This window comes from Hippocampus guttulatus, chromosome 2, assembly GCF_054856545.1.
Source record: "Hippocampus guttulatus isolate MCC_2025c chromosome 2, RoL_Hgut_1.0, whole genome shotgun sequence".
NCBI classification, from domain to species: Eukaryota; Metazoa; Chordata; class Actinopteri; order Syngnathiformes; family Syngnathidae; genus Hippocampus; species Hippocampus guttulatus.
In genome coordinates, this window is record NC_141262.1 from 29,719,888 (window position 1) to 29,743,598 (window position 23,711).

At 48.8% G+C, this 23,711-nt stretch overlaps 2 protein-coding genes across 5 annotated transcripts; one reads left to right on the plus strand and one right to left on the minus strand.

Annotated features, from left to right (window-relative positions):
* The first annotated feature begins 329 nt into the window (after nucleotides 1–329).
* Nucleotides 330–12,375, plus strand: clcn3 (Cl-/H+ antiporter 3). 4 transcript variants are annotated; one of them, XM_086105470.1, is made up of 15 exons: nucleotides 330–487; nucleotides 1,358–1,539; nucleotides 5,734–5,894; nucleotides 6,476–6,575; nucleotides 7,171–7,358; nucleotides 7,441–7,563; nucleotides 7,972–8,178; nucleotides 8,248–8,328; nucleotides 8,406–8,658; nucleotides 8,784–9,076; nucleotides 9,155–9,341; nucleotides 9,414–9,812; nucleotides 10,382–10,598; nucleotides 10,726–10,801; nucleotides 11,628–12,375. In XM_086105470.1, the coding sequence occupies exons 2-15, from the start codon at nucleotides 1,377–1,379 to the stop codon at nucleotides 11,781–11,783; spliced, it is 2,604 nt and encodes an 867-aa protein (XP_085961596.1). In that variant the 5' UTR covers nucleotides 330–487; nucleotides 1,358–1,376; the 3' UTR covers nucleotides 11,784–12,375. The 4 variants fall into 4 exon arrangements, with proteins under 4 accessions (XP_085961596.1, XP_085961598.1, XP_085961597.1 ...); XM_086105472.1 differs by lacking the exon at nucleotides 10,726–10,801; XM_086105471.1 differs by lacking the exons at nucleotides 330–487; nucleotides 1,358–1,539 and adding an exon at nucleotides 4,177–4,581.
* A 446-nt stretch (nucleotides 12,376–12,821) lies between these two features.
* Nucleotides 12,822–23,640, minus strand: mfap3l (microfibril associated protein 3 like). Its single transcript, XM_086105482.1, has 3 exons — nucleotides 23,358–23,640; nucleotides 14,009–14,362; nucleotides 12,822–13,929 (listed from the first exon to the last, which is right to left on the minus strand). The coding sequence occupies exons 2-3, from the start codon at nucleotides 14,250–14,252 to the stop codon at nucleotides 13,112–13,114; spliced, it is 1,062 nt and encodes a 353-aa protein (XP_085961608.1). The 5' UTR covers nucleotides 14,253–14,362; nucleotides 23,358–23,640; the 3' UTR covers nucleotides 12,822–13,111.
* Between the last annotated feature and the right edge of the window lie 71 nt (nucleotides 23,641–23,711).

Below are 23,711 nucleotides of genomic sequence, written 5' to 3' on the forward strand. Positions count from 1 at the left end.
GTACCAGCATGTTTTCCAGATCGCGTTGAGCTGTCTTCACTGAAATTAGTTCAGGGATGTATAAGGTTATACTTCTCCATGTACTGCTGTCTGCAAATAAGGTACAGTGGTACCTCTACTTAAGAAATGAATTGGTTCTGGGAAAAATCTCTTAATTAGAAAATTTTGTAAGCAGAGGCGCGTTTTCCATGTAAATGCCCTAATCCGTTACAAGCCCCCACAAAATGTAGACATAAATGTTTTCTAAAGCATAAAAACGCATCAAAATTTGTAACAAATGCATGTTACAATTGGATTCGGTTGAATCTAGTTGAGCGCGGTGACGTCATCAAAGGGAACCAGGAAGTGACTATTGCTGACACAGGTACGAGACTTGGACGACAACACAACAGGGCGACGAAGGGGAGCTGGCTGAGCCAACGTCTGGTTTAGTCCACGGAGAAACGATGAAAGGTTGCGTCCGGACTGGATTTGAGGCATCGCCAAGGTTGGTTTGCTTCCTCCCTAGCTCGATTTAGCTTACAGCCGAGGCTAGCTTTAGCACCAAGTCATTCAATAGTCACCACTGAACACCTCGTTGAGGAAATGGGGTTGACGCGTACAGGTTTATTTGTTAGTACTTTTCTTTTTTTTTAAAGTCATAGTCAGTGTCATTAACAGTCACTCATATTGCGCTGAAAGGGGGGCGGTTTGTTCGAGCGCAGCAATCCCTGCAAATGTCGACTGGACGCAAGTGAACCAAGAGCTGTAACGGTACACCAAAATCGGGGTTCGGTACCAGGAGCCCGCAGAAACCTCCGGGGGCAGGTGGAGCGAGAGTTTGAACGCCCGGCGGAAACCGACTTGTTCATCTCACCTGCACTTGCGCTACTGGGAATGTTGGGTTACTTCAAGCCACTGCACTGGGGTGACAATCTACCCCGAAAGTGGCTGTCTGCTGCTTCACAGGTATACAAATGTTATTCCCAACATTTTCCAAGAAGAAGCAATTTTCCCCTGTCAGGGCTTGCCGCAGCGAGACACTCGCATGGCGGCACCGTTTTTACGCTTTTATTTCATGGTTAGGCCATCCACCCTTTGGTAACGGTAACCCAATCGGCCCCACGTCCACAATTACCCAGCGAAGGGTTTAAGAAAACAACCCAGTATTTTTTGAGGATGTATCGATAACATCCGCAGAAATTACTCACCCACAGTCATCTCGATAGTCGTGTGTTCCCTCAGGATAAGGACAATTCAGTCACAAAACATGAATCTGTGGCCATACAGAGCAGCTGGATCAGCAATTTTCAGTGTCTCGATCATGCCTGCGGAGCGCAAGGTGTTCCGCTCTCACGCACAGCGTTTTGTCACCCAGGGCACGGCTGCTTTGCTAAATGGAGTCGGAGCAGCTGTACCACAGAGGCTACTCCAGGAACAGCTACAACAGCATCGCCAGCGCCAGCAGCGACGAGGAGCTGCTCGATGGAGCCGGCGTCGTCATGGACTTCCACACCACTGAGGACGACAATCTGCTCGATGGGGACGCTTCCTCCCCAGGTAGGGAGTGCCGCCGGGGCCTCTGCCGACATCGTTATCGCGGCCCTTCTTACATGACAAATTCACTTCCGGCTCCAGTCCACAAGCTTGGGGCTTCTCAAACTTTATGGTGTCCCTGGAAGCCCTACAGGGGAGATAGTTTAAAAAAAAACAACAACAATGCCAACTGAGTATATTGCTATACGATGGGTCCAAAGCGCGTTTTAATTGGATGTGAATTTTTGAGGCAGAGTTCCAGAATGTCTTGACATTTTTTTCAAGTGCATCAGGTTTGGAGATACAGTCATCCCTCGTTTTTAGAGGAACCCCCCGCGAAAGGTAAAAACCGCGAGGTAGAATTTGCCCCTCCCCCCCTTAGGAATTTCTGTGGATGTGGGTACCAGCATGTTTCAAATATTTAAACCGTATTTGCACAGTACATATTTGAGACAAAGATTCCAACAGTACATAAGATAAGATAAGAAAACCTTTATTAGTCTGGCAATGGAGAAATTCCCAATTCACAGCAGCAAAGTTATGAAAGGAAGAAGTAGAACAACAAAATATAGGAGCTGCTGGAAAGGCAGCCATTCTCGCGGCGCCATCTTGAAGTCAAAATAACAAAATAACACAACACAACACATAAGACAAAGACAGTCGTCCAATTTTCACCACTTTTCTGCATACACTTTGTTGTCTGAAGCAGTTCTAGATGAAAGAGGAGAGGATCAAAGTGTCCTTTCACCAGTGGATCAGAGACGTCATGCTGAAAATGTGCACATGTCTGCTACAAGCTAAGTTTTGAAAGCAAACACGAAGCTGTAGCGTCCATTGACGAAAAGAGATGAGTTCACTTCTCCTGTCCCACGTAATCCGCTTCAAACTCCAAGCCGCGACTCCCAGTTCCAAATCCGCATCGGCGCTCCGCGCTAACGCTCCTTTCTTCTCATCGTCGGCTCCTCAAGACTTACATCCATCCAGCCGCAGACCGTTCAACAGCACCAATCTCTCCGCTGAACAAAGCGGGGCTGTGAAAAATGCTGCCCATTACAGGCGCAAGACACAAGCGCCCCGCTGTCAAATAGGTTGAAGGTTTCTTTTTTTTTTTAAATCAGACAATTTTTTTTTTTTTTTTTGTGAAGGAAAAAAACCTCTGACCGAGCTGACAGTTTCAGCCTTCGTCTGAGCTGAGTGTCAGCACTTCGTTGCGATGTGACTAAAAATCCACTGACCGGGTTGGGAAACCTTCAAAATAAGGCTCCTTGACCCGCTCAAGGCTGCCGATGATGCCCTTTCCCACGAGTGGGCTCCCACAGCGCCGGGACACGTTTGAATGAGTGCCTGTGGCATATGCGGTACAGCACGGGCACGTACAGACTTCCCTCTCGCGCATCGACACGAAACAACGCAGCTATCTGCAAGGTGGCTGCCGAGATTGGCTGCATTTTTGTCACGTTTCTTTTGGGATGATTATTATTTTAGGCATGAATGCAGTATTTTGGAACCCCCCCCCCCCCCCCCCAAAGCGCTCAAGGCGCCAAGCGGCAATGGACTTGCCGTACGACTGCAGAAAAGCACGACAATGCCCAAACGGCCGCAAGGCGCGTACCGGATGGCACAAGAATAAGATGTGTCCAAATCACGTCAGAGGGCCTCGATTTCAAGCCAAGGCAGGCGGGACGACTTGTGAGTTTCCAATCCGGCGCTTGCCATGGAGCACATTCGTAACCCACAGGCCCGTTCTCAAGGTCCATTGCGATTTCCTAGAAAGCTGTTGAAGCAGTCACTGTATTGGGAAAGTCATCGGCACCTTTCTATTTTCTCGTTTGTTCAATTATTGTTGGTCATGACTGAGAAATCTCGGACAAAGGTGTCTTCCCGCAGAGGAAGCTCCTTCGTGATCAACCACAACATATGAAAGGTCATTTGAGCCAGAAGTATGTCGGCCTTCCTATTAATCAGTAGCTCTCGCTTTCCAAATGGCTGCTGACCTTTGGTTTTGTCTTTTGTTTTTATTGGTGCGCAGGCCACCACATGACAGCAGTTGGCGCTTTCAATCGCTGTGTGTGTGAATGAGAGAGAGAGAGCGAAGCCACTTTTGACAGCAATATTGCACACGACCCATGACTACAAACGACTTTTTGCGTACTTTGCTTCTGTTTACGTTTGTTAATTTTCTAGAGCACTTGATACACGTTTGTTGAATGTCACTTGAACTCTTTCAGTGTCATTGACGATGTCCAATGCTTTAGAACGAACGTTCGTTTGCTGCCAGCCCCCCAGTTCAAATGGATTGGATGTCTACTTGGGAGAGAGGAAGAGAGAGAGAGGGCGGAAAGGGGCGGGGGGGAGAGAGTGAGAGAATGTCGATTCTTTAAAACGATTATCCATCGATTTCGAAACTTTTTTTTTTCCAACTAGTAAAAGTCAAGCCCTGCAAACTAATATCCTCGCTTCTGCGCATTCATCCCTGCACGTTAAGCACTTGATTCTTGAGCGTGCACTTTTGTATTTATTTTTGGGGCTCAAATACAAAATGACCATGTGAATATTGGGTGGAATCCCAGCCTCTTGGATTTTCATTCCGCTACATCCACACCTTTGGTCCCATTGTGTTTTCTTTTGGGGGGGGGGGGGTCTCTGTGGTCCTTTTTGCCTGAGCCTACGAGCAGGTCTGGGAGGCTTTGAGTGTCAGTTTGTGTTCGTGTATGTGTGTGTGTGTGTGTGTGTGTGTGTGTGTGTTTGATGACATCATTGGCCCTGAAGTCAGCTGCTGCAGTGGAGAGAGAGAGAGAGGAGAGAGAAGACACACGCACACAGCCACAGTCTCTCTGTCACTGGCTCGAGCAGCCTTGCTCGCCTTTCCCGAGCCAAAATGGCAGGAGCTGAAACGCACACACGCGCACTTGGAGCAATGCGCAGTGAAGCCTAGCTTAGCTTCTTTGACGCTAGCCTAGCCGGCTCTGTCCATCACCATGGAGGAGGAGGACACGGGCGCCGACCCCTATTTACCTTACGACGGGGGAGGGGACACCATCCCCCTGCGGGAGATCCCGAGACGAGGTACGAGCCACAGCCTGGGCCTTTGAGGCGCCGTTGCTATTGACGACGCGGTGCGGCGGTGCAAGGATGAGCAGATTAAACCAGAGGCCTTGCGAGCCGCGTCGGCCGCAGCCTGTCACGAGACATCGGTCGTGCTCCAAACGTCGACCGCGTGTCGACACGGTGGCGGGCCCCCGATAAGCAGATCGGCGGCGAGATTTACATGTCGAGTGCATGCTCGGCTACGAATCCAAGCGGGCAGTTTCTCATCGGCCAGTCCGCAAATGGCCGCCTGAGGCTTCATTCAGCGGCCAAAATACAAAGCCGCTTCCAATGAAGTCGGGACCTCGCGCTCGGCGACAAGCCAGACGGAAGACGGGCGCTGAATTAAATACGCTGGGAAGGCCAGGGACTTGATGCTCACACCGATCATCTTGATTGTTGTTACCCAACAATCATTCATTTTGAATTTTAGGGCCGCAACATGTGTCGGGAAAGCTGCGGCAGGTGGCACAAAAGTTGAGAAATGCTCATCAAACGCCCGTTCGGAACGTGACGCAGGCGAGCAGGCTAACTGGGAACGGGTGGGAGCCACGAGGAGCTGGCTAGAAAACGGGGCGGCGGGGCTCCATGGAAGAGGGCTCGTTTTCCAACCTGGGGGTTGCTGGTTCCATCGCCAGCCGTTAGGTGAATGAGGCAACATCGAGTGGCTGAGGTCGAAAAGCGCCACGCAAAGATGGGACGAGTTTAAACCGCTACGATGCAAAGCAACAGCCGCAAACGCCGCCGGCCTGTCCGGTCTTCCGTGGTCTGACGAGTCCACACGTTCAATTTGGTTTTGGAGTTTGTGGACGTTGGGTCCTCCGGGCCAAGGAGGGAAAAGAACAGTTTGGGATGCAAAGTTGAAATGCCAGCATCTCTGCATCATGCTGAAAAGTGCTTGTACGTCCCGCTCTTGGAGCAACTCGTGCCGGTATGATGTCAAAGAAAAGGTGATGTCGCGTTCCCGTTTGTGGAGGAAAACCGCCCACGTTTTCCCCCGAACATCATAGAGCAAGTCTTAAAAAGTGAGTTGAAGGACGGCCCGTGTGGCCGCGAAGGATGAAACGAGCTCGAGCAGGGCAAGTCGCCCTTTCCGCCGGCGCTGATATCGAGTCTCTGTCGCCCGCGCAGGGTCCCACTATGCCATGTCGAATGGGGGCGGTGCACCCAGCAGCTCCACCCACCTGCTGGACTTCCTAGAGGAGCCCATTCCGGGTGTGGGCACCTACGACGACTTCCACACCATCGACTGGGTGCGAGAGAAGTGCAAGGACCGTGAGAGGCACCGCAAGGTAACGAGCGGTTCAACCGGTCCTAACGGGACACGTCTCGTCACATTTTCGCCCGGATTTTCAAGTTTGGGCCGCCGCCCTCTAAGATAATATTGACTCAAGTCTGACGGTTTGCATATGAAGCCGTGACTTCACGACATCATTCACCACCAAACAAAAAAAAAAAAATCGGGAGCTGTCTATCAACTGCAGCGAATGGGTTTTTAAAAAAGAAAAAAAGGAGACTTTCTCCTCATATCCGTTGTGAAGTCGGTCACTTGATTGACACGAGAGGCCAGTCGGTCATACACGGGACGCCCGGCTGACTGGTTGCGCCGCATCGGCCGTCCCGTCCCGCCCGGGGCGCTTGCTGGCCGTTCAAAGGAGGGAAGCGCGGAGCGGCGTTTTGGGCTCTTTGAAAAAACTTGAAGTCCAAGTACCGTTTCCGGGACGGTCATCGGGACGTGTGTGCGCGGCTCGCTCTCAGTCCGTTCGGCGCAGGTCACGTACGCGAGAGTGGCATCGGGCAGTCTGGGTTCTTGCACGGACACTCTGGGAATCCCCGCCGTCAAACGTTTTGCTGGTGTTGGTTGTGTGCGCAGATCAACAGTAAGAAGAAGGAGTCTTCGTGGGAGTTCACCAAGAGTCTGTATGACGCCTGGTCCGGATGGCTCGTCGTCACGCTCACAGGCTTAGCCTCCGGTAACGGCCTTTGTCCCCGACTTGCAACTTGCACACCCGCTCGCCTCGTGTCTTCATCAAAAATCCCACACTTTCAAACGCGTCAACTTTTTGAAAAACACTCCAGCCGGTCAAGCAAGCAATTCCGTATCGTTTGTGTTGTCTCCTTCATATCATCAGCTCTCTTTGTTTAGGAAAGTCGTTTTTGGGGTGGCCAACGGCCCTCACTCTCACAGAATAGTTCCGGCTCTGCACTTCACAGCGACCCAATCTCCACTTTCAAACCCCAAAAAGGAAAAAAAAAAAAAACGGGAGTGAGGTGACCCTTTTTCAAACTTTTTCTGGAGATGGCGGCGAAGTAGTCGAGACGTGCAGACCCCCACGGTCTGAAAACGGTCCAAGAATTGTTAGCAAAGCCTGACCGTCATCTATCTGGCTTGTGCACAGTCATGAATGCATTCCACCAAGGACCGTCGTCACGAGTTGAAGTGGTTAAAAGCACGTCCCCACCGGGCTCATCGATAGTATTGGCGAGCGCAAAGGCGGAGATGACCCTTTAGCGCAAAGCGACGTGGCCGATGACAAGCGTGCCGGTTTCTCCTTTGCCTTCTGGCAGGCGCGTTGGCGGGCCTGATCGACATCGCCGCCGACTGGATGAACGACCTGAAGGAGGGCGTGTGCCTGAGCGCCATGTGGTTCAACCACGAGCAGTGCTGCTGGACGTCCAACGAGACCACGTTCGCCGAGAGGGACAAGTGCCCCCAGTGGAAGAGCTGGGCCGAGCTCATCCTGGGCCAGGCTGAGGTGAGCCGCCGAGGAACCTCCCGCTCCAGGGTGCTCTTTTTCACTTTCTACCCCCCCCCCCCCCCCCCCCCGATCTATGCAGGGACCGGGCTCGTACATCATGAACTACTTCATGTACATCTACTGGGCGTTGTCCTTCGCCTTCCTCGCCGTGTGTCTCGTCAAAGTGTTTGCTCCGTACGCCTGTGGATCGGGGATTCCGGAGGTAAGGGAAGAATGGACAGCGCGCTGCTTTGGGTTGTTTTTTTTTCCCCTTTCCCAAGTGAATGAGTGAAACACTTGCTTAGTGCGCCGCCACTATTAAGGGGTCCGCAAAACCAATGGACAGCGGGGTGATTAACACCCCCCCCCCCCCAACCCCAAAAATAAACAAAAAACGAGACAATTGATGCTAATTCAGTTGAAAAAGCATTTTTTAAAATAATGCTTAGCTTTTCATAAAAGCAACTTCAACTATCATTCTGGCCTTTGCAAACCTTCAAGCAACTGCCCCTTCTAAGTACCCGCGCGCAGAGGGCGGCAACCTGCGCGGTCCCGTAGGGGGCGGCAAAGGTGAGCGTCGCCCCCGGGCTCCATTGAGGCCAGCTCGGCGCTCCGTGCTCTGCCCCTTCAGATCAAGACCATCCTGAGCGGGTTCATCATCAGGGGCTACCTGGGCAAGTGGACCCTGATGATCAAGACGGTGACTTTGGTGCTGGCGGTGGCGTCGGGCCTGAGTCTGGGCAAGGAGGGCCCGCTGGTGCACGTGGCGTGCTGCTGCGGCAACATCTTCTCCTACCTCTTCCCCAAGTACAGCAAGAACGAGGCCAAGAAGCGAGAGGTGGGCGCCCCCCGCCGTTTCCGCGCCCCGCCTTTTGCCATCTTGCGTTGACGCTCGGTCTCGCCTCAGGTCCTGTCGGCCGCCTCGGCAGCCGGCGTGTCGGTGGCGTTCGGGGCGCCCATCGGCGGCGTTCTCTTCAGCCTGGAAGAGGTGACCCGGGCGGGACCTCGGCGCAGGTTCGTTTGCCGGCGGGACGCCGCTTGACGCCTCTCCTGCCCCCCCGCCAGGTCAGCTACTACTTCCCTCTCAAGACGCTGTGGCGCTCCTTTTTCGCCGCCCTCGTGGCCGCCTTTGTCCTGCGTTCCATCAACCCGTTTGGAAACAGCCGCCTGGTGCTGTTCTACGTGGAGTACCACACGCCCTGGTACCTGTTTGAGCTCATCCCCTTCATCCTGCTGGGCGTTTTCGGGGGCCTGTGGGGCGCCTTCTTCATCCGGGCCAACATTGCCTGGTGCCGGCGACGGAAATCGACCCGCTTCGGCAAGTGCTCGGGCGTTTGCGATCGCCCGGATTTTGACGGGCCCAAATCAGGGACTCGAACGCATCGCGAGGGAGTCCGAGCGTGCGGCGTCAAGGGTGACGGCGGGCCGTTGGTTTCCCCTCAGGCAAGTACCCGGTTTTGGAGGTGATCCTGGTGGCGGCCATCACGGCCGTGGTGGCCTTCCCCAACCCATACACGCGGCAGAACACCAGCGAGCTGATCAAGGAGCTCTTCACCGACTGCGGCCCGCTGGAGTCCTCGCAGCTCTGCCAATACCGCAGCCAGATGAACGGCAGCAAGGCCTTCACAGACAGCCCCAACCGGCCCGCCGGGCCCGGCGTCTACGCCGCCATGTGGCAGCTCTGCCTCGCGCTCATCTTCAAAATCATCATGACCATCTTCACGTTCGGCCTCAAGGTGAGCCCGCGTTCGCGTGTCGGCGTGACGCACATTCGCCAGCGAAGCGCCTCGCCGACTCTGCCCCGCCCCCTCCAGGTTCCGTCGGGTTTGTTCATTCCCAGCATGGCCATCGGGGCCATCGCGGGGCGGATCGTCGGCATCGCCGTGGAGCAGCTGGCGTATTACCACCACGACTGGTTCCTGTTCAAAGAGTGGTGCGAGGTTGGCGCCGACTGCATCACGCCGGGCCTCTACGCCATGGTGGGGGCCGCGGCCTGCCTGGGTGAGTGCCGCGTGGCTTTTTGGGAAGCCGGAAAAGAGGCGGCTTCTGAAAGGCCGTTTTCCTCGGGTGCAGGCGGCGTGACCCGCATGACCGTCTCCTTGGTGGTCATCGTCTTCGAGCTGACGGGCGGCCTGGAGTACATCGTGCCCCTCATGGCCGCCGTCATGACCAGCAAATGGGTGGGCGACGCCTTCGGCCGCGAGGGCATCTACGAGGCCCACATCCGTCTCAACGGGTACCCCTTCCTGGACGCCAAGGAGGAATTCACGCACACCACGCTCGCCAGGGAGGTGATGCGGCCGCGCCGCTGCGACCCGCCGCTGGCCGTGCTGACGCAGGACGACCTGAGCGTGGAGGACCTGCAGGGCGTCATCAACGAAACCAGCTACAACGGTTTCCCCGTCATCGTGTCCAAGGAGTCCCAGAGGCTCGTGGGTTTCGCTCTGCGCAGGGACATAACCATTGCCATTGGTAACCGCACCCGCCGCACCTTTTGTTTTTGCTGGGTGGGGGGGGGCGATATGAATGACGGGCGCAGTAGTTGATTGTTTCGCAAAACTTGACCCTTTCGTATTGGTTGAACGTGACAGCGGAGAGGAGTTTTCAAGTCCGAAAACAAGCGGGAACAGATGCGCTTGAGATTTTGTTCCCAAATGTAGCAACGTGGAAGGCGTCAAAACGGGGTTTCCCTCACCTTCAAAATCACCTCGCTTCACTCGGTTCGGAGCGGTTCTGGCGGCCCGTGCGCTGCAAGTGCTATTTTTTTGTTCGGGGGCTGCTGAATGGAGCCATCTTCTTCTTCTCCTCGGAACGATTGAATATTCACCGCAACCCATGATGCTGTCGTTGCGCATGGCTGTTCAAAGCGTTGCAAAATGGAAAATGCTGGGTCAGGCGTGGGGGGAGGGGGGTAAAATGTCCCGGAAACGCTTGAGTTGTCCTGGGGAAAAAAATGTTTGGGGGACGACATTGAAAAGCCGCGCGTTTGAACGCGGCCGCGGCCGAGCCTCAAGCGGCCTCCTTCCTTTGCACTCCGACAGAGAACGCCCGGCGCAAACAGGAGGGCATCATGTTGAACTCCCGGGTGTACTTCACCCAGCACGCCCCCACCCTGCCCGCCGACAGCCCCCGCCCCCTCAAGCTGCGCTCCATCCTCGACATGAGCCCTTTCACCGTCACTGACCACACCCCCATGGAGATTGTGGTGGACATCTTCCGCAAGCTGGGCCTGCGCCAGTGCCTGGTCACCCACAACGGGTGAGTGGCCGTCGTCCCTCCTCCATCGCGCGGAGGACGCCTCACGCTCGCGCCGACCGCGCCCCCGTCCCCCGGTGCCGCTGCGTTGTTCCAGGCCAGCTGTGCCAGTAACGGGTGTCTCTTGCAGGATATTGTTGGGCATCATCACAAAGAAGGATATATTAGAGCATCTGGAGGAGCTCAAGCGCCACACAGAGTCCCTGGTGACTAGCCAACGCGCTCGCCTGGCCGAGCCTATTGGGAAGGGATGCATGAAATGCGGGGGGGGGGTTGAAAAAAAGTGGCGGCTTTATCCTCTTGCTTTCACTTCCTGCTTGGGGGTGGCTTACTTAGGAAGAGCTCATCCACGTTGTAGTAGCCTCTCTACCCACTTCAAGGGGACACTCGGGCGGGGGCACGATCAAACTCCCCTGAGTTTGACCCCCGAGCGAGGCTCCTGTGCGACCACCAATGAGAAAACTGCGTTTGCTTGCCCATGAACCCGTACCCAATCGAATCAGAGTGAAACCAACCCGTCAGCTTGAAGCACAGCTGAGCAAAGCTAGCTAATTTAGCTTCGGGTCGTCACCTTCACGGGCCGTATCGTGATTAGCTTTAGCAGGCTAGCTATGGCATTTTAGCATGTTAAGCCAGTGACAAAGCTCATCGCCAAGCTGATATGCCACCAACAACTTGAAAACGCGCAACGTCGTTAGCTTAGCATTAGCATGAGCTCAGTCTAATCAAACAATCTTTCATTGTCTTTCACGTTATCATATTTACAGGCGACGTTTTAATCAGTGTCGCCACGTTAGCATTAGCTTGTTAGGCCTATTGCTAAAATAGCGCCTGGCTGATGTGCGAGCAACCGCTTGAAAATGAGAAACGTTGCAAATGAACGCAAGCGCGCCCGGTGGAGGCTCTCCTTCGCCACAAAGTTTCTTCCTTGGAGCAGTTGCTGTCCCCCGAGACCCCTGGTGGTGGTGGCGGTGGCGGTGGGGGGACCCAGTTGGCTTTCCTGCGCTCACTAACTCTTCCTCTGTCACGCAGGCGGCTTCTTGGCATCATCACAAAAAAGGATATCCTGCGTCACATGGCTCAAATGGCAAATCTAGATCCCGAGTCCATCATGTTCAACTGATCCGATCCTTTCAGGACGAGGACGAGGAGGAAGGAGTTTGCCTCTTGGACGACACCTATCGTTGACATTCAGGCCTTGTTTTTCCTTTTTGTGCACTTGGTCCGCCAGAGTCGATTGACGGCTACTGACAAACGGTGGTCCGAATTGTCGCTTCCTCTTGAATCCGCTGCCGAGCAAGATCTTTTTGTTCACCGAACCCTCCTCCGACATTGTGAAGTTAAAAAAAAGACATTTGTGAAGTTATTGCGTGCGAGTTTTACTTTCCACTACTGCTACTTTTCCCATTTGGCGTCACTTTAACGGGAGACTCGGATCGGCTCCAGCTCACCGTTGGCCCGCTCGTGCGCTCGAAAATCAATGAGCGGGTGGACTTTTAACGACAAATCGGCTTACCCCGTGTGCATTTTAACGTCGAAGCTTGAGTTGGCAATAATTTTGTCACAACAAAAAGTGGAAAAAAGGAACGCGTTGCTTTGTGCTCTTTTTCTCCCCACGAAGCCGTCGGCGCGCGTGGCCACGTCCGTCCGTCTTGCTGAGGCCCGCCGTCGAGCCGTCTGCGTTTCTTAATTTATCAAGTCGTGTAACGTTGTGATCTTTGCTTTCTTTGATTGTACATTTGAAACATGAAGGTTCATTAAATTTGGATTGAAATTTCAAGAGTTTTTTTTAACAGCATTTGTCGGGTGCAAGATAAAGGTAAAGTATTGTGCTCGACAGTCAAATAAGCGACATTTCTCCAAGTACCTTTTGAGTTCCCTCCTTCTGTACCGCAGTACAGCAATACGATATGGATTGACCACGATGAAAGCAAAGGACGCTTGCGCTCATTTTTAAGATGTCGTTTCACATTTTAAACGTATTTTCCTTTTTATTTCATTTTTCAGTTGTATTTCTTGTTTTGGTCAACTGTTAATGGCCTTCCATGTCAAAATTTGGCTCATTTCAATTGTTTTTCCCACAACCCTCTACTTGCGGTCAGTCCGTAGGCATGGGTTTGACCGATTGATTATTTTCCCCTTTCCAAATTATTGGTCAATTTAAAGCAGGAGAGTGCAGAGGGCCAATGAGCCAAGCATCCACCTTTATCCATTGAAAAAGATACATAAAATTGCATTTCTTTATTTTTCTTGTTTTCTGTTCACTCTAATAACTGGCGCCAAGACTTGGGGACTAAATCTGAATTTGCTCGTTGAAAATGGAAAGAACGAAGGATAGCCAGATTGCAACACAAATAAAAGGAGACATTTTAGCGCACACTTGCGGTGGAAGTCGACATTTCTTTGCTGATGGGAGATTACATTCAAGCGTAACACGAAATGAAACGCTGGCATGTGATTGGTCAGTTGCCGGAAACAGCCTGTCATGTTTTTGGGGGGGTGAGTCATCTTCCTCGTCACACGTGACTCTCATAAAAAACCTGACAGGGCGGCGGGCTCTTGGCGGCGGGCTCGTCGGCCGGACTCCCTCGCGCGTGGTCGTCGAGGGGCGGGGCGGGCGGCGGTTCCAGCGGCGGGTGCACCGACACCTGGATGGCAATGTGCTGCGGCTGCTCGTGGACCGACGAGTTGTCGGAGTCGGCGGCGGGCGACCGGCTGCGCTCCGGCTGCCGGCCCCGCTCGCGCTCCCGCAGGAGGGCGAGCGCGTCCCCGGGGCCGGCCACAGCGCCGGGGCGCCAGCCCTCGGGCACCTGCCTGAGGAAGGTGTGCCGCATCTCCTCCACGCCCACCACCTCCAGGATCTCCTCCATGAAGGTGCGGCAGTTCATGATGAGCGGCGGCAGCGGAATGCTGCGCGCCAGCTCCTCGATGTAGCGCGCCAGCTCCATGGTCTTGAACTGCGTGACCTTGGCCAGCTCCAGCGTCTTGGTGGACGTGATGATGGGGATGCGCTTGGCGATCTCAAAGGCCTTCTGCAGCTTCTCGGCGCCCTCGGTGCGGAAGAACTCGTTGATGGCTTTCTCCGTCTTCTTCAGGTGGCTGCTCATCATGCACAGGCGCGTGACGTTGAGCGCCATGATGATGGTGAAGGTCACCAGGCACACCACCATGTAGTAGACGCCCATGTCGCCCTTGGTGAAGACCACGCGCAGCGTCACCGTGCAGTTGGAGGCGCCGTGCGCGTTGGACGCCACGCAGGTGTACTTGCCGCGGTCGGCAAATTCCACGCCCGTGATGTTGAGGACGCCGCTCTCCAGCAGCCACCACTTGCCGCCTGCCCACAGCGACAAAAGCGGTCAAAACCAAAGTGGAAAAGTACGCCTTCCGACCGCGCGGAGTTGCGAGCGTCTCACCGCCACCGGTGTCCGTGTCGACGAGGTCGCCGTGAGAGTTGAACCACTTGACGCTGGGGAAGGGGTCGCCGCTGACGTTGCAGTCAATCAGCACGCAGCTTCCCTCTCGGGCGATCAGCTGGCTGGCGGCGGCCAGCGCGGCCGGGACGGACCCGCCGCCGTCGCCGCCGCTCCCGTCTCCCGAGGCGGCGGCGCCGAAGGCCACGAGCCACGCCACCAGCGCAAACTCAAGTCCGGCGGACATGCCTTTTCGGTGGGAGGGGGCAGGGGGAGGCTGTCAGCGGGTCATTCCTCCATCCGACGACGCCGTGCTCGCTGAGTGGCTATCTCGGTTGAGCGGCGGCAAACATCTCACTGGAAAACAAGTTGTCACAAAGCCGCTTACAATTTTTTTTTTTTTTTTTTTTTTAAAGATCCATCCACAGATGATACGCGGCAACCAATTCGACGGTGGATGCGCTTGATGCCACGTTTTTTTCTTGCTCTGACAACATAGATAAACTTTCTCGCCAAGTGTCAGATTGTGTACCGCGCAATTGCGACCAGCCGTCCAGCAGCTGAGATCTTCCAGGCTTTGAATAGTTTGCCGTTTTTCATGACGCTTTGTTTTGCCTTTAGATTATGAAGTTTACTTCGGCTGAACTGTTGTTGTTTTTTGGGTGATCTCGTTTGATCATTTTTATTCGTCTTTCAACATTGCTTCGTTTGGCGTTTTTAAAAAAATGTACAGTATATACAGTACGTGGTCGTTTTTTTCGGCTAAAACGTCTTACTATACATGGGGGTTTTTTTCAGCTAAAAACGCCTTTCTATACATGGTCATTTTTTCTCGGCAAAAAACGCCTTACTACACATGGTCGTTTTTTTTCCGGCTAAAAACGCCTTACTATACATGGTTGTTTTTTTGGGCAAAAAATCCCTTACTATACATGGTTGTTTTTTCTCGGCAAAAAACGCCTTACTATACATGGTCGTTTTTTTCATCTAAAAACTCCTTACTATCCATGGTCGTTTTTATTAATCTAAAAACGCCTTCCTCTACATGGTCGTTTTTTTTGTCTAAAAACACCTTCCTATACATGGTCGTTTTTTTCAGCTAAAAACGCTTTACTATACATGATCGTTTTTTTCGTCGAAAAACGCCTTACTACACATAGCTGGGGGGTTTTCGGCTAAAAACGCCTTACTCAACATGGTCGTTTTTTTCCGTCTAAAAACGCCTTACTATATATGGTCGTTTTTTTTTCGGCTAAAAAAGCCTTACGTTCTCACATAGGGTCTATGGAGGATTTTCATTACGACCCTGTTAGTAAAGTGGTTTGTGCGTCCGCGTCCCAATGCAGAGGTGCATGGTTCGATTCTGGCTCAGGCCATTTGTGTGTTGTCAGAAACATGTGTGGCCATCCTCTCTTTTATTCTCTTCACGCTCTCACTCACACCAAGGAACAATTCCCAAAATGCCGAATGATGCATCAGCATTTTTTTCCTGCAAAAATACTCCTTTCTGACATGGTCGTTTTTTTATTGTGAAAAACACCTTTCTTTACAAAGAAAAAAAAAAGCCTAGTCATGGTGTCTTGAAAAAAAAAGTGTCATATTGAGACAATGTCGATTGCTTACGTCCAGCCAGCTCGTCGAGTGGTTAGTGGGTCTGTATCCCAGCTCGGAGGTGCTTGGTTCAATTCCAGCTCTGATAATTTGTGTGTTCTCAAAAACATGTGGGGATATCTATTTTTTCGCTCTCATTCACACCAATTAACAATTCACAAAACACCTGACAATACATGGTCGTCTTTTTGGCTGTAAAAAAATGCCTTAGTATAAAGGGTCGTTTTATTATTGTGAAAAATGTCTTCCAACACACAAAAAAAAGCTTGACAATTCATGCCCTTGTATTTTGAAAAAAAAGTGTCTTGTATCGGAACTATGTGAAGCATTCATGGCGGCTTGGTAGTCGAATGGTTAGTGTGTCTGCGTCACAGTGCAGAGGTGAAGGGTTCGATTCCAGAGAGCAGAGCTACGAGGAGGCCACAGAGCTACGAGGAAGTGTGAGTTGCTACGCATTGCAGAGCATTGCAGAGCGGAAAGAAGGAGCAGCAACAGCAAAGTCAACATTTCTCTCGTGTGAAGCTTTCCCACATTTGAAAGTAAAGAACAGAGCGAAACATGGTGGCAGCGCGTGTGTAGAAATTGGCAACGTGAAGAGGGGGTTGGACGAAACGCTAGCTCGTTAGCACGGAAGCTAACCGCGGACGTTAGCACGGAAGCTAATTGCGAAAAGTCGCTACGCAGCTGGAACCCATCACCAGAGACCAACCAGCCGAACGCCAGCGAGCGTGAGGGAGCCGCAACCCCACTTGCCACGTTAGAAACACCCAGCAGCAAGCCCACTGGACACGTCACAAACTAGCATACAACTGGCTAGCAACGAGATCCGACAAAATGCCACCCAAACAGAAGCAAGACACAAAGCAGGATGAGGATTTCCTGACCCTCACTCAAGTAAACGAATTACTCCAGCAACAAAAAGAGCTTTTTACGGCGCTCTTGCAACAACAACAGGAAAATTTCAAAGGATTTGTCAAGATGATAATAGACTCAACAAACTCACGACTTGACACTTTTACCAGGGAAGTCCAAGAAATAAAAACCAGCATCAACTTTACCCAAAAAGAGGTAGACGACATTAAAAAAAATCTAATCTGTCAAACTGGCCATTCCAAAGACATGCAAACAGAATTCTACAAAATATGTGACGGCATGCTTGTATTAACAGACAAGATGGACTACTTGGAAGGACAGTCAAGAAGAAACAACTTGGTAATTGATGGAATTGAGGAAAAACCGGGAGAAACGTGGACTGAAACAGAGGAAAAAGTTCAAAAAATCCTCAAGGAGAAGCTGCTGATACAGGGGCAAATTGAGGTGGAGAGAGCTCACCGCACAGGAAGACAAGAACCTGGAAGACCTCGTCCGAGGCCAGTTGTGGTGAAATTTCTCAAATACAAGGACAGATCAAGGATCCTACAAAAAGCAAAATACTTAAAAGGCTCCAACATCTACATCAACGAAGACTTTACAGATGCCGTACGACAAAAAAGAAAAGAGCTCCTCCCAAAATTAAAAGCTGCACGTGACAGAGGGGAAACCGCCTACTTAAGACATGACAAACTTATCGTCCACCCCCGCACCAGTACTCCAACACAACAGGCTCGAGTTCAACACCATCAAGCAGCATACTGAGAATTATTCACCACCCGAAGATATAAACTCTGACCCTACTGAAGCAGGAAATTCACATACCAAAAACATGGACTTCGAACCCTTTGATGACCCTTCCAACCCTTTGATGACTTCCAACCCTACTGACCACAAGATATTTGACCCTGAGAACAACTTGGACCCGGACAATAACTTTTTCAAGACCGACCGACCGCGAGGGAGCCAGCGACGACCGACCGTGAGGGAGCCAGTGATGACCGCGAGGAAGCCAGCGACGACTGCAGGGAAGCAAGCGACCGCGAGGAAGCCGGGAGACAACCAGCCAGCGACCACCGCGAGGGAGCCAGCGACGACCGCAAGGGAGCCAGAGACGACCGAGAGGAAACCAGCGACGACTGCAGGGGAGCCAGTGACCGCGAGGGAGCCGGGAGACAGCGAGCCTGAGGGAGCCGGGAGACAACCAGCCAGCGCGCGTGAGAGAGCCGGGAGGCAGCCAGCCAGCGAGCGTGAGGGAGTCGGCGACGACCGCAAGGGAGCCAGCGACCACGAGGGACCCAGAAGACGTCCAGCCAGCAACCGCGAGGGAGCCAGTGATGACGGCGAGAGAGCGAGCGACGACAGCGAGGGAACCAACGACGACCGCGAGGGAGCCAGCGACGACCGCGTGGGAGCGGGAAATTCACATCCCAAAAACATGGACTTCCAACCCTTTGAAGATATTGACTATAAGCCATTCGATCCCGAGAACAATTTGGACCCAGACAACAACTTCTTCCAGAACAAACAAAGGGTAACAAACTCTGACTATTACCTGGATGAACAATTCAACACTAATATAAAATTGGAAAATGCACTTTCAGTAATACACTTAAACAGTAGAAGTCTCTATAAAAACTTCACAAAAATCAAAGAATACCTGACTAAATTCAATAAATTTAAAATAATTGCCATATCAGAAACTTGGCTTGATGAAGATAAAACAACTGAAATGGAAATAGAAGGTTATGAAATGTTTGCAACTAATAGGGAAAACAAAAAAGGAGGGGGGGTTGCAATATATGTAGACAAAGCACTTAAATGCAGTAAAATCGAGAGATTGACAAACACAATAGAAAACCTAATGGAATGTCTAACCATTGAAATACATAATAAAAAGGCATCAAATATCATCATAAGTTGCATCTATAGGACACCAGGATCATGTATTGACACATTCAATAAAAAACTAACAGATATGCTCAGTTACAACAACGATAAGAAAACACGAATAATATGTGGTGACTTTAACATTGACTTATTAAACCCAAATGGACACAAAAAAACAACCGACTTCATAAATACTATGTACAGCAACAGCTTTTTCCCAGTAATCCTGAAACCTAGCAGAATAACAGTTGACACGGCCACATTAATAGATAACATATTTATAAATAAGATTGACCATAAAATGGAAAGTGGACTTCTCATTAATGACATAAGTGACCACCTACCTGTTTTTGCAGTTTTTCATAATTATTTTGATAGAAAAGCTAAGTCAACAACTCACATAACAGAAATAAGACTAAGAACCCAACGCTCCACCGACGCCTTTAAGCAAGACCTAGAAAAACAAAACTGGACCGAGGTCTACTCAAACGAAGACCCAAATACAGCGTTTGAAGTATTTCAGTCTACCATAATCTCTTTATATGATAAACATTTTCCATTAACTAAAGTCTCCAAAAAGTATAAAGACCCAAGTAAGCCATGGATAACGAAAGGCATAGAAAACGCATGTAAAAAGAAAAACTATTTATATAAATTGTTTTTAAAATTGAGAACTGAAGAAGCAGAAAAAAAATATAAGACCTATAAAAATAAACTAGTAAATATTATAAGAACCAGTAAAAGAGATCATTATCATGCACTATTAGAGCAGAATAAAAGTAACACACAAGAAATATGGAAGATACTTAACCAAGTAATCAGAAATAGTCCTAAAAAAATGTATTATCCAGAGTATTTTATCAAAGGCAAAAATACTATTTTGGAAAAAACTGCAGAAATAGCAACTGAATTTAATGAGTATTTTGTCAACATCGGCAGTAACCTAGCAAAACAAATTCCTGATCCAACAAACTTGTTTGAAATAGATAGATATGTAGAAAAAAACTCCTCCACGATGTTCCTTACTGCTGTAAAACAAGAAGAAGTATCAAATATTATAAAAACTTTTAAAAATAAAAAGTCAACTGATTGCTTTAATATTGACATGACAATAATAAAGCAGATTATAGAATATGTAGTGCGACCTTTCACGCACATATGCAACCTGTCATTCAAAGCTGGTATCTTTCCATCAAAAATGAAAATTGCTAAAGTTATTCCAATCTATAAAAGTGGAGAAAGACATCGGTTTACAAATTATAGACCAATATCACTACTACCACAATTTTCAAAAATATTAGAAAAACTATTTTCTCGCAGACTTGATAGCTTTATACAAAAGCATGCGCTGTTAAGTGAGAATCAATATGGCTTCAGGGAAAAACGGACCACCTCAATGGCAGTTATGGAGTTTGTGGAAGCATTAGCCACTAATATAGACAACAAAGAATTTACTGTTGGGGTTTTCCTAGATCTAAAAAAAGCTTTTGACACAATAGATCACAGTATATTATTGAAAAAACTAGAAAGATACGGCATTAGAGGTGTAGCTTATAAATGGATAAAAAGTTATTTAGAAAACAGATATCAGTACGTGCAACTCAACAATAAAAAAACGAATCAACTAAAAATCACTCACGGAGTTCCTCAGGGGTCAGTGCTTGGTCCAAAACTATTCATCTTATATATAAATGATATCTGCAAGGTCTCAAAACAATTTAAATGTGTCCTATTTGCTGATGATACAACTTTCTACTGTTCTGGAATAAATCTGAAACAGCTCCTGACAACCGTAGAAAACGAATTAAACAAATTAAAAAACTGGTTCGACAGAAATAAATTGTCACTTAACCTGAAAAAATCGAAGTTAATTGTTTTTGGCACAAGACCAATCAAACACCAAGCTAAAATTATGGTAAACTCAATTGAGATAGAAAGAGCGTATGAAACCAAGTTTCTCGGATTAGTAATAGACTCAAAACTATGTTGGAAGCCACATATCGATAACGTAAAAAGAAAAATAGCCAAAACCGTAGGGATCCTCTACAAAACCAAGGAAGTGCTAAATAAGAGATCTTTGTATACATTATACACTTCATTATTATTACCATATATGACCTACTGTGTGGAAATATGGGGAAATGCCTGCAAAACAAACACACTCCCTATTCTCAACCTACAAAAAAAAGCAATTCGAATTATTAATAGATCAAAATATACGGAACCCACAAATCCACTATTTATCAAATTAAATACGATGAAATTTTATGACCTGGTTGACTTTAAAATCGCCCAATTAATGTACAAAGCACACAATAACCTGCTCTGCCAAAACATTCAGAAGTTTTTCGAAATTCGAGAAAGCAGCTATGATTTAAGAGGTACCAACTTATTCAAAAAACTCAAAACAAGAACAAACATCAAGCAAAGAAGTGTATCTATCAAAGGCGTTAATCTGTGGAATAATCTCGAAACGGACCTGAAAATGAGTAAATCGCTTGCTGAGTTCAAAAACAAATTCAAAAAAATAGTACAAACAACCTACATCAATCAGAGTTAAAATGATAAATTCAAAACATTAAATATAATGATAAATCAGAACTAAGTTGATAAATAGAGAAAGGTATATAAATATCCATTATGAATACAAGAGAAAATTGACACAAGAGTGTCAGGGTGTGGAAGTATATAATCCCGATACAAACCAAAAGTTGTAAAAATATCACGGTTAAGGGTAAAGTATGAGCCTTAATGGAGACTTCTTTCTTCTTACTTTTTTCTTTTCTGATTGATATAAAAATGATTTATTAGATACAATCACATAACGGGGTAGGACTAGATAAGTTTTTTACTTCTTCCTACTCCCTTGAACATAATAACTGTGTTGTATGAAGATTGATTTCTTTCTTTTTTTATCTACCTTATTTTCTGTCAAATTATTACTGTATATATGTTTTATGTTCAATAAACAAACCAAACCAAAAAAAAAAAAAAAAAAAGCTCCGGGCTTCTTGTGTGTGTTCAGAAACAAGCGTGGCCATCCGTTTTCTAATCCTCTTCTCCAAACATTTATTTGCACTCACACCAAGGAACAATTCACAAACAACTTTCCTATCCATCATTGTTTTTTTTGGGCTAAAAACGCCTTGCTATACGTGGTCGTTTTTTGGGCTAAAAACGCCTTACAATATATACATGGTCGTTTTTTTCGGCTAAAAACGCCTTATTATACATGGTCGTTTTTTTTCATCTAAAAACGCCTTACTATACATGGTTGTTTTTTTTCGTCTAAAAACGCTTTACTATACATGGTCGTTTCTTTTTAGCTAAAAACGCCTTACTATCCATGGTCGTTTTTATTCATCTAAAAACGCCTACCTCTACATGGTCGTTTTTTTTCGTCTAAAAACACCTTACTATACAGTATGTGTCGTATTTGTGAAGTGCAACAACCAGAAAAGGTTGCAAAGTACTGTGTGATAAAGAACAGTAGACTCATCTTCTCATGTGGCAACTGCTGTGGACAAAAGACGCGCAAATCGGAACTTGTGCAAAAGTAAAAATAGATTATTTTAATAGTCGATTCATCCGGCCATCATTTTGGTCGTTGAATTGATGAATTGGCTAGAATTTTTTTAAAATCTTTATTCAAAACCATAACATGATTTCAAATTGTGAGTGCGGAGAAATGAAAAAAAAGTTGATGACTGTAAGTTGAGGGGTGCTTACAATGACCGTCTGCCAAAGTAAATGCAGATGTTTGCGAGAGTCCCCATGTTTACATCTCACTATTTCATGCAAAACGGAAGTGATAAAGAGCCGCAGATTGGTTCGCACTTTGGTTGTCATCCGATTTACGACTTGCATTTTCGTCACACGCGAATGACGTCATCGTGGTGAGCACTTAAAAGGCCGTTCGGATCATTTTTGTTTTTAATCCCAATTCAATTATTTCGTGGCTCAATTTTTACGGATTTGGAGAATTTTCAAGATGAAAGTTGTCGTTTTGATATGAAGAAACCAGTCCGTTTATGAGCTTGAAGTAGTTTTACTCCAGCAGCACCAAGAACGTGTTACAGGCTTACTCGTGTTGCAAATCAACCCTAGAGCTCCCGCGACACCTTGTGGACGGGAGGTATAACAGCGGGTTAGAATGGCTATGGAATTGGGACATTACCAAAATAATAAACTGATCTACAAACGTTAACGACTGGATTATCCAAATAGTATTTGAATGCTTCGTTCGTTGTCAATTAACTGTTGCACTTCTTTCAAAAAGTGAGACTATGTTGGCCAAGTAGGGCTGAGACTACGGATCCGTTTCCTAATGTCGGAGGTAATAGTGAAGATTCGTCATCAATCGAAATAGCCAAGTCGAAATAGCTGATGTCAGGGAAGGAAGTCATCGCACTTTCCGAAGCAAGCGTTCCCAACTGGAACCTCGACTCGTTATAGAACAACGAGCGAGAAAGGTGGCGTTTGCACTTTTTTTTGCGTCCAAATATTGGGTGGTTGGAAATGAAACGCCGACGCCCCCGCCGTTTTCCGTTTTCTTCCCGGCCTCGTTGCAGACCCAACGAACGGGCCGATCCGCGACTGGAATGGAAGATTACGAAACACGTCCGACTCCTCCACTCACTCCCGGATAGTGCTGCTAATGTGCGAGGGGGGACAGGATTACACTTCCATATCGTTACGTGCTTCTTTATACCTCCTGCGTCCCGTTATATCATTTTGTTATTATATGTGAACTGTTGTGTAAATCGCTTCGTTACAGCCACAGCTGCTGTGAAAGCGCTCGAGCTATCTACGTCCGTGTGTGTGTGTGTGTGTGTACATTTAACTGTCGTGCGGGATACGGCTATGACCTGGACGCTGGTTCTTTGTCGCGGCAAGCAACCGCCCCGGAGTGCAAATAAAGCGAAAGGAAATGGAGCACAATGCCCGCCCTTGACGACGACAAAAACGAGAAGGGTTTTACGTTTTTGTTTCGAGCCGATCTCTCCTCTCTTCTGGTCTGGTCTGGTCTCGAAGAATGTCGCAGTGGGGTCGCGTTGCAAACAACGGAAATCCTCAGCGGCACGTCGACGTCGATTGGCGGAATTTCTCCAAAGCGCTGTGCTAACTTGGCCGCTTTTCTTTTCTTTGGCTATTTGCGGACTTTGGTGCTCACGTCGGGGCTTGTCTGCTGCGACAAGATGGGGCGACGATGCTCGAGTCGAGTCCGGACAGGCCGTCGTCAAGTGAGCCGCTTCACACCCCCGACCCCTCCTTTCTTCTTGCCCCCCCTCCCCCCTCCGCATGACTCAAAGTGGTTAGCCGCGGCGGGGCGCTG

Coding starts and splice junctions, on each gene's coding strand:
- clcn3 (XM_086105470.1), top strand. CDS start 1,377: ATGGAGTCGGAGCAGCTGTACCACAGAGGCTACTCCAGGAACAGCTAC. Junction 8,659..8,783: donor ACGGAAATCGACCCGCTTCG/GCAAGTGCTCGG, acceptor GTTTCCCCTCAG/GCAAGTACCCGGTTTTGGAG. Junction 9,813..10,381: donor GGACATAACCATTGCCATTG/GTAACCGCACCC, acceptor GCACTCCGACAG/AGAACGCCCGGCGCAAACAG.
- mfap3l (XM_086105482.1), bottom strand. CDS start 14,252: ATGTCCGCCGGACTTGAGTTTGCGCTGGTGGCGTGGCTCGTGGCCTTC. Junction 13,930..14,008: donor CGACACGGACACCGGTGGCG/GTGAGACGCTCG, acceptor CGCTGTGGGCAG/GCGGCAAGTGGTGGCTGCTG.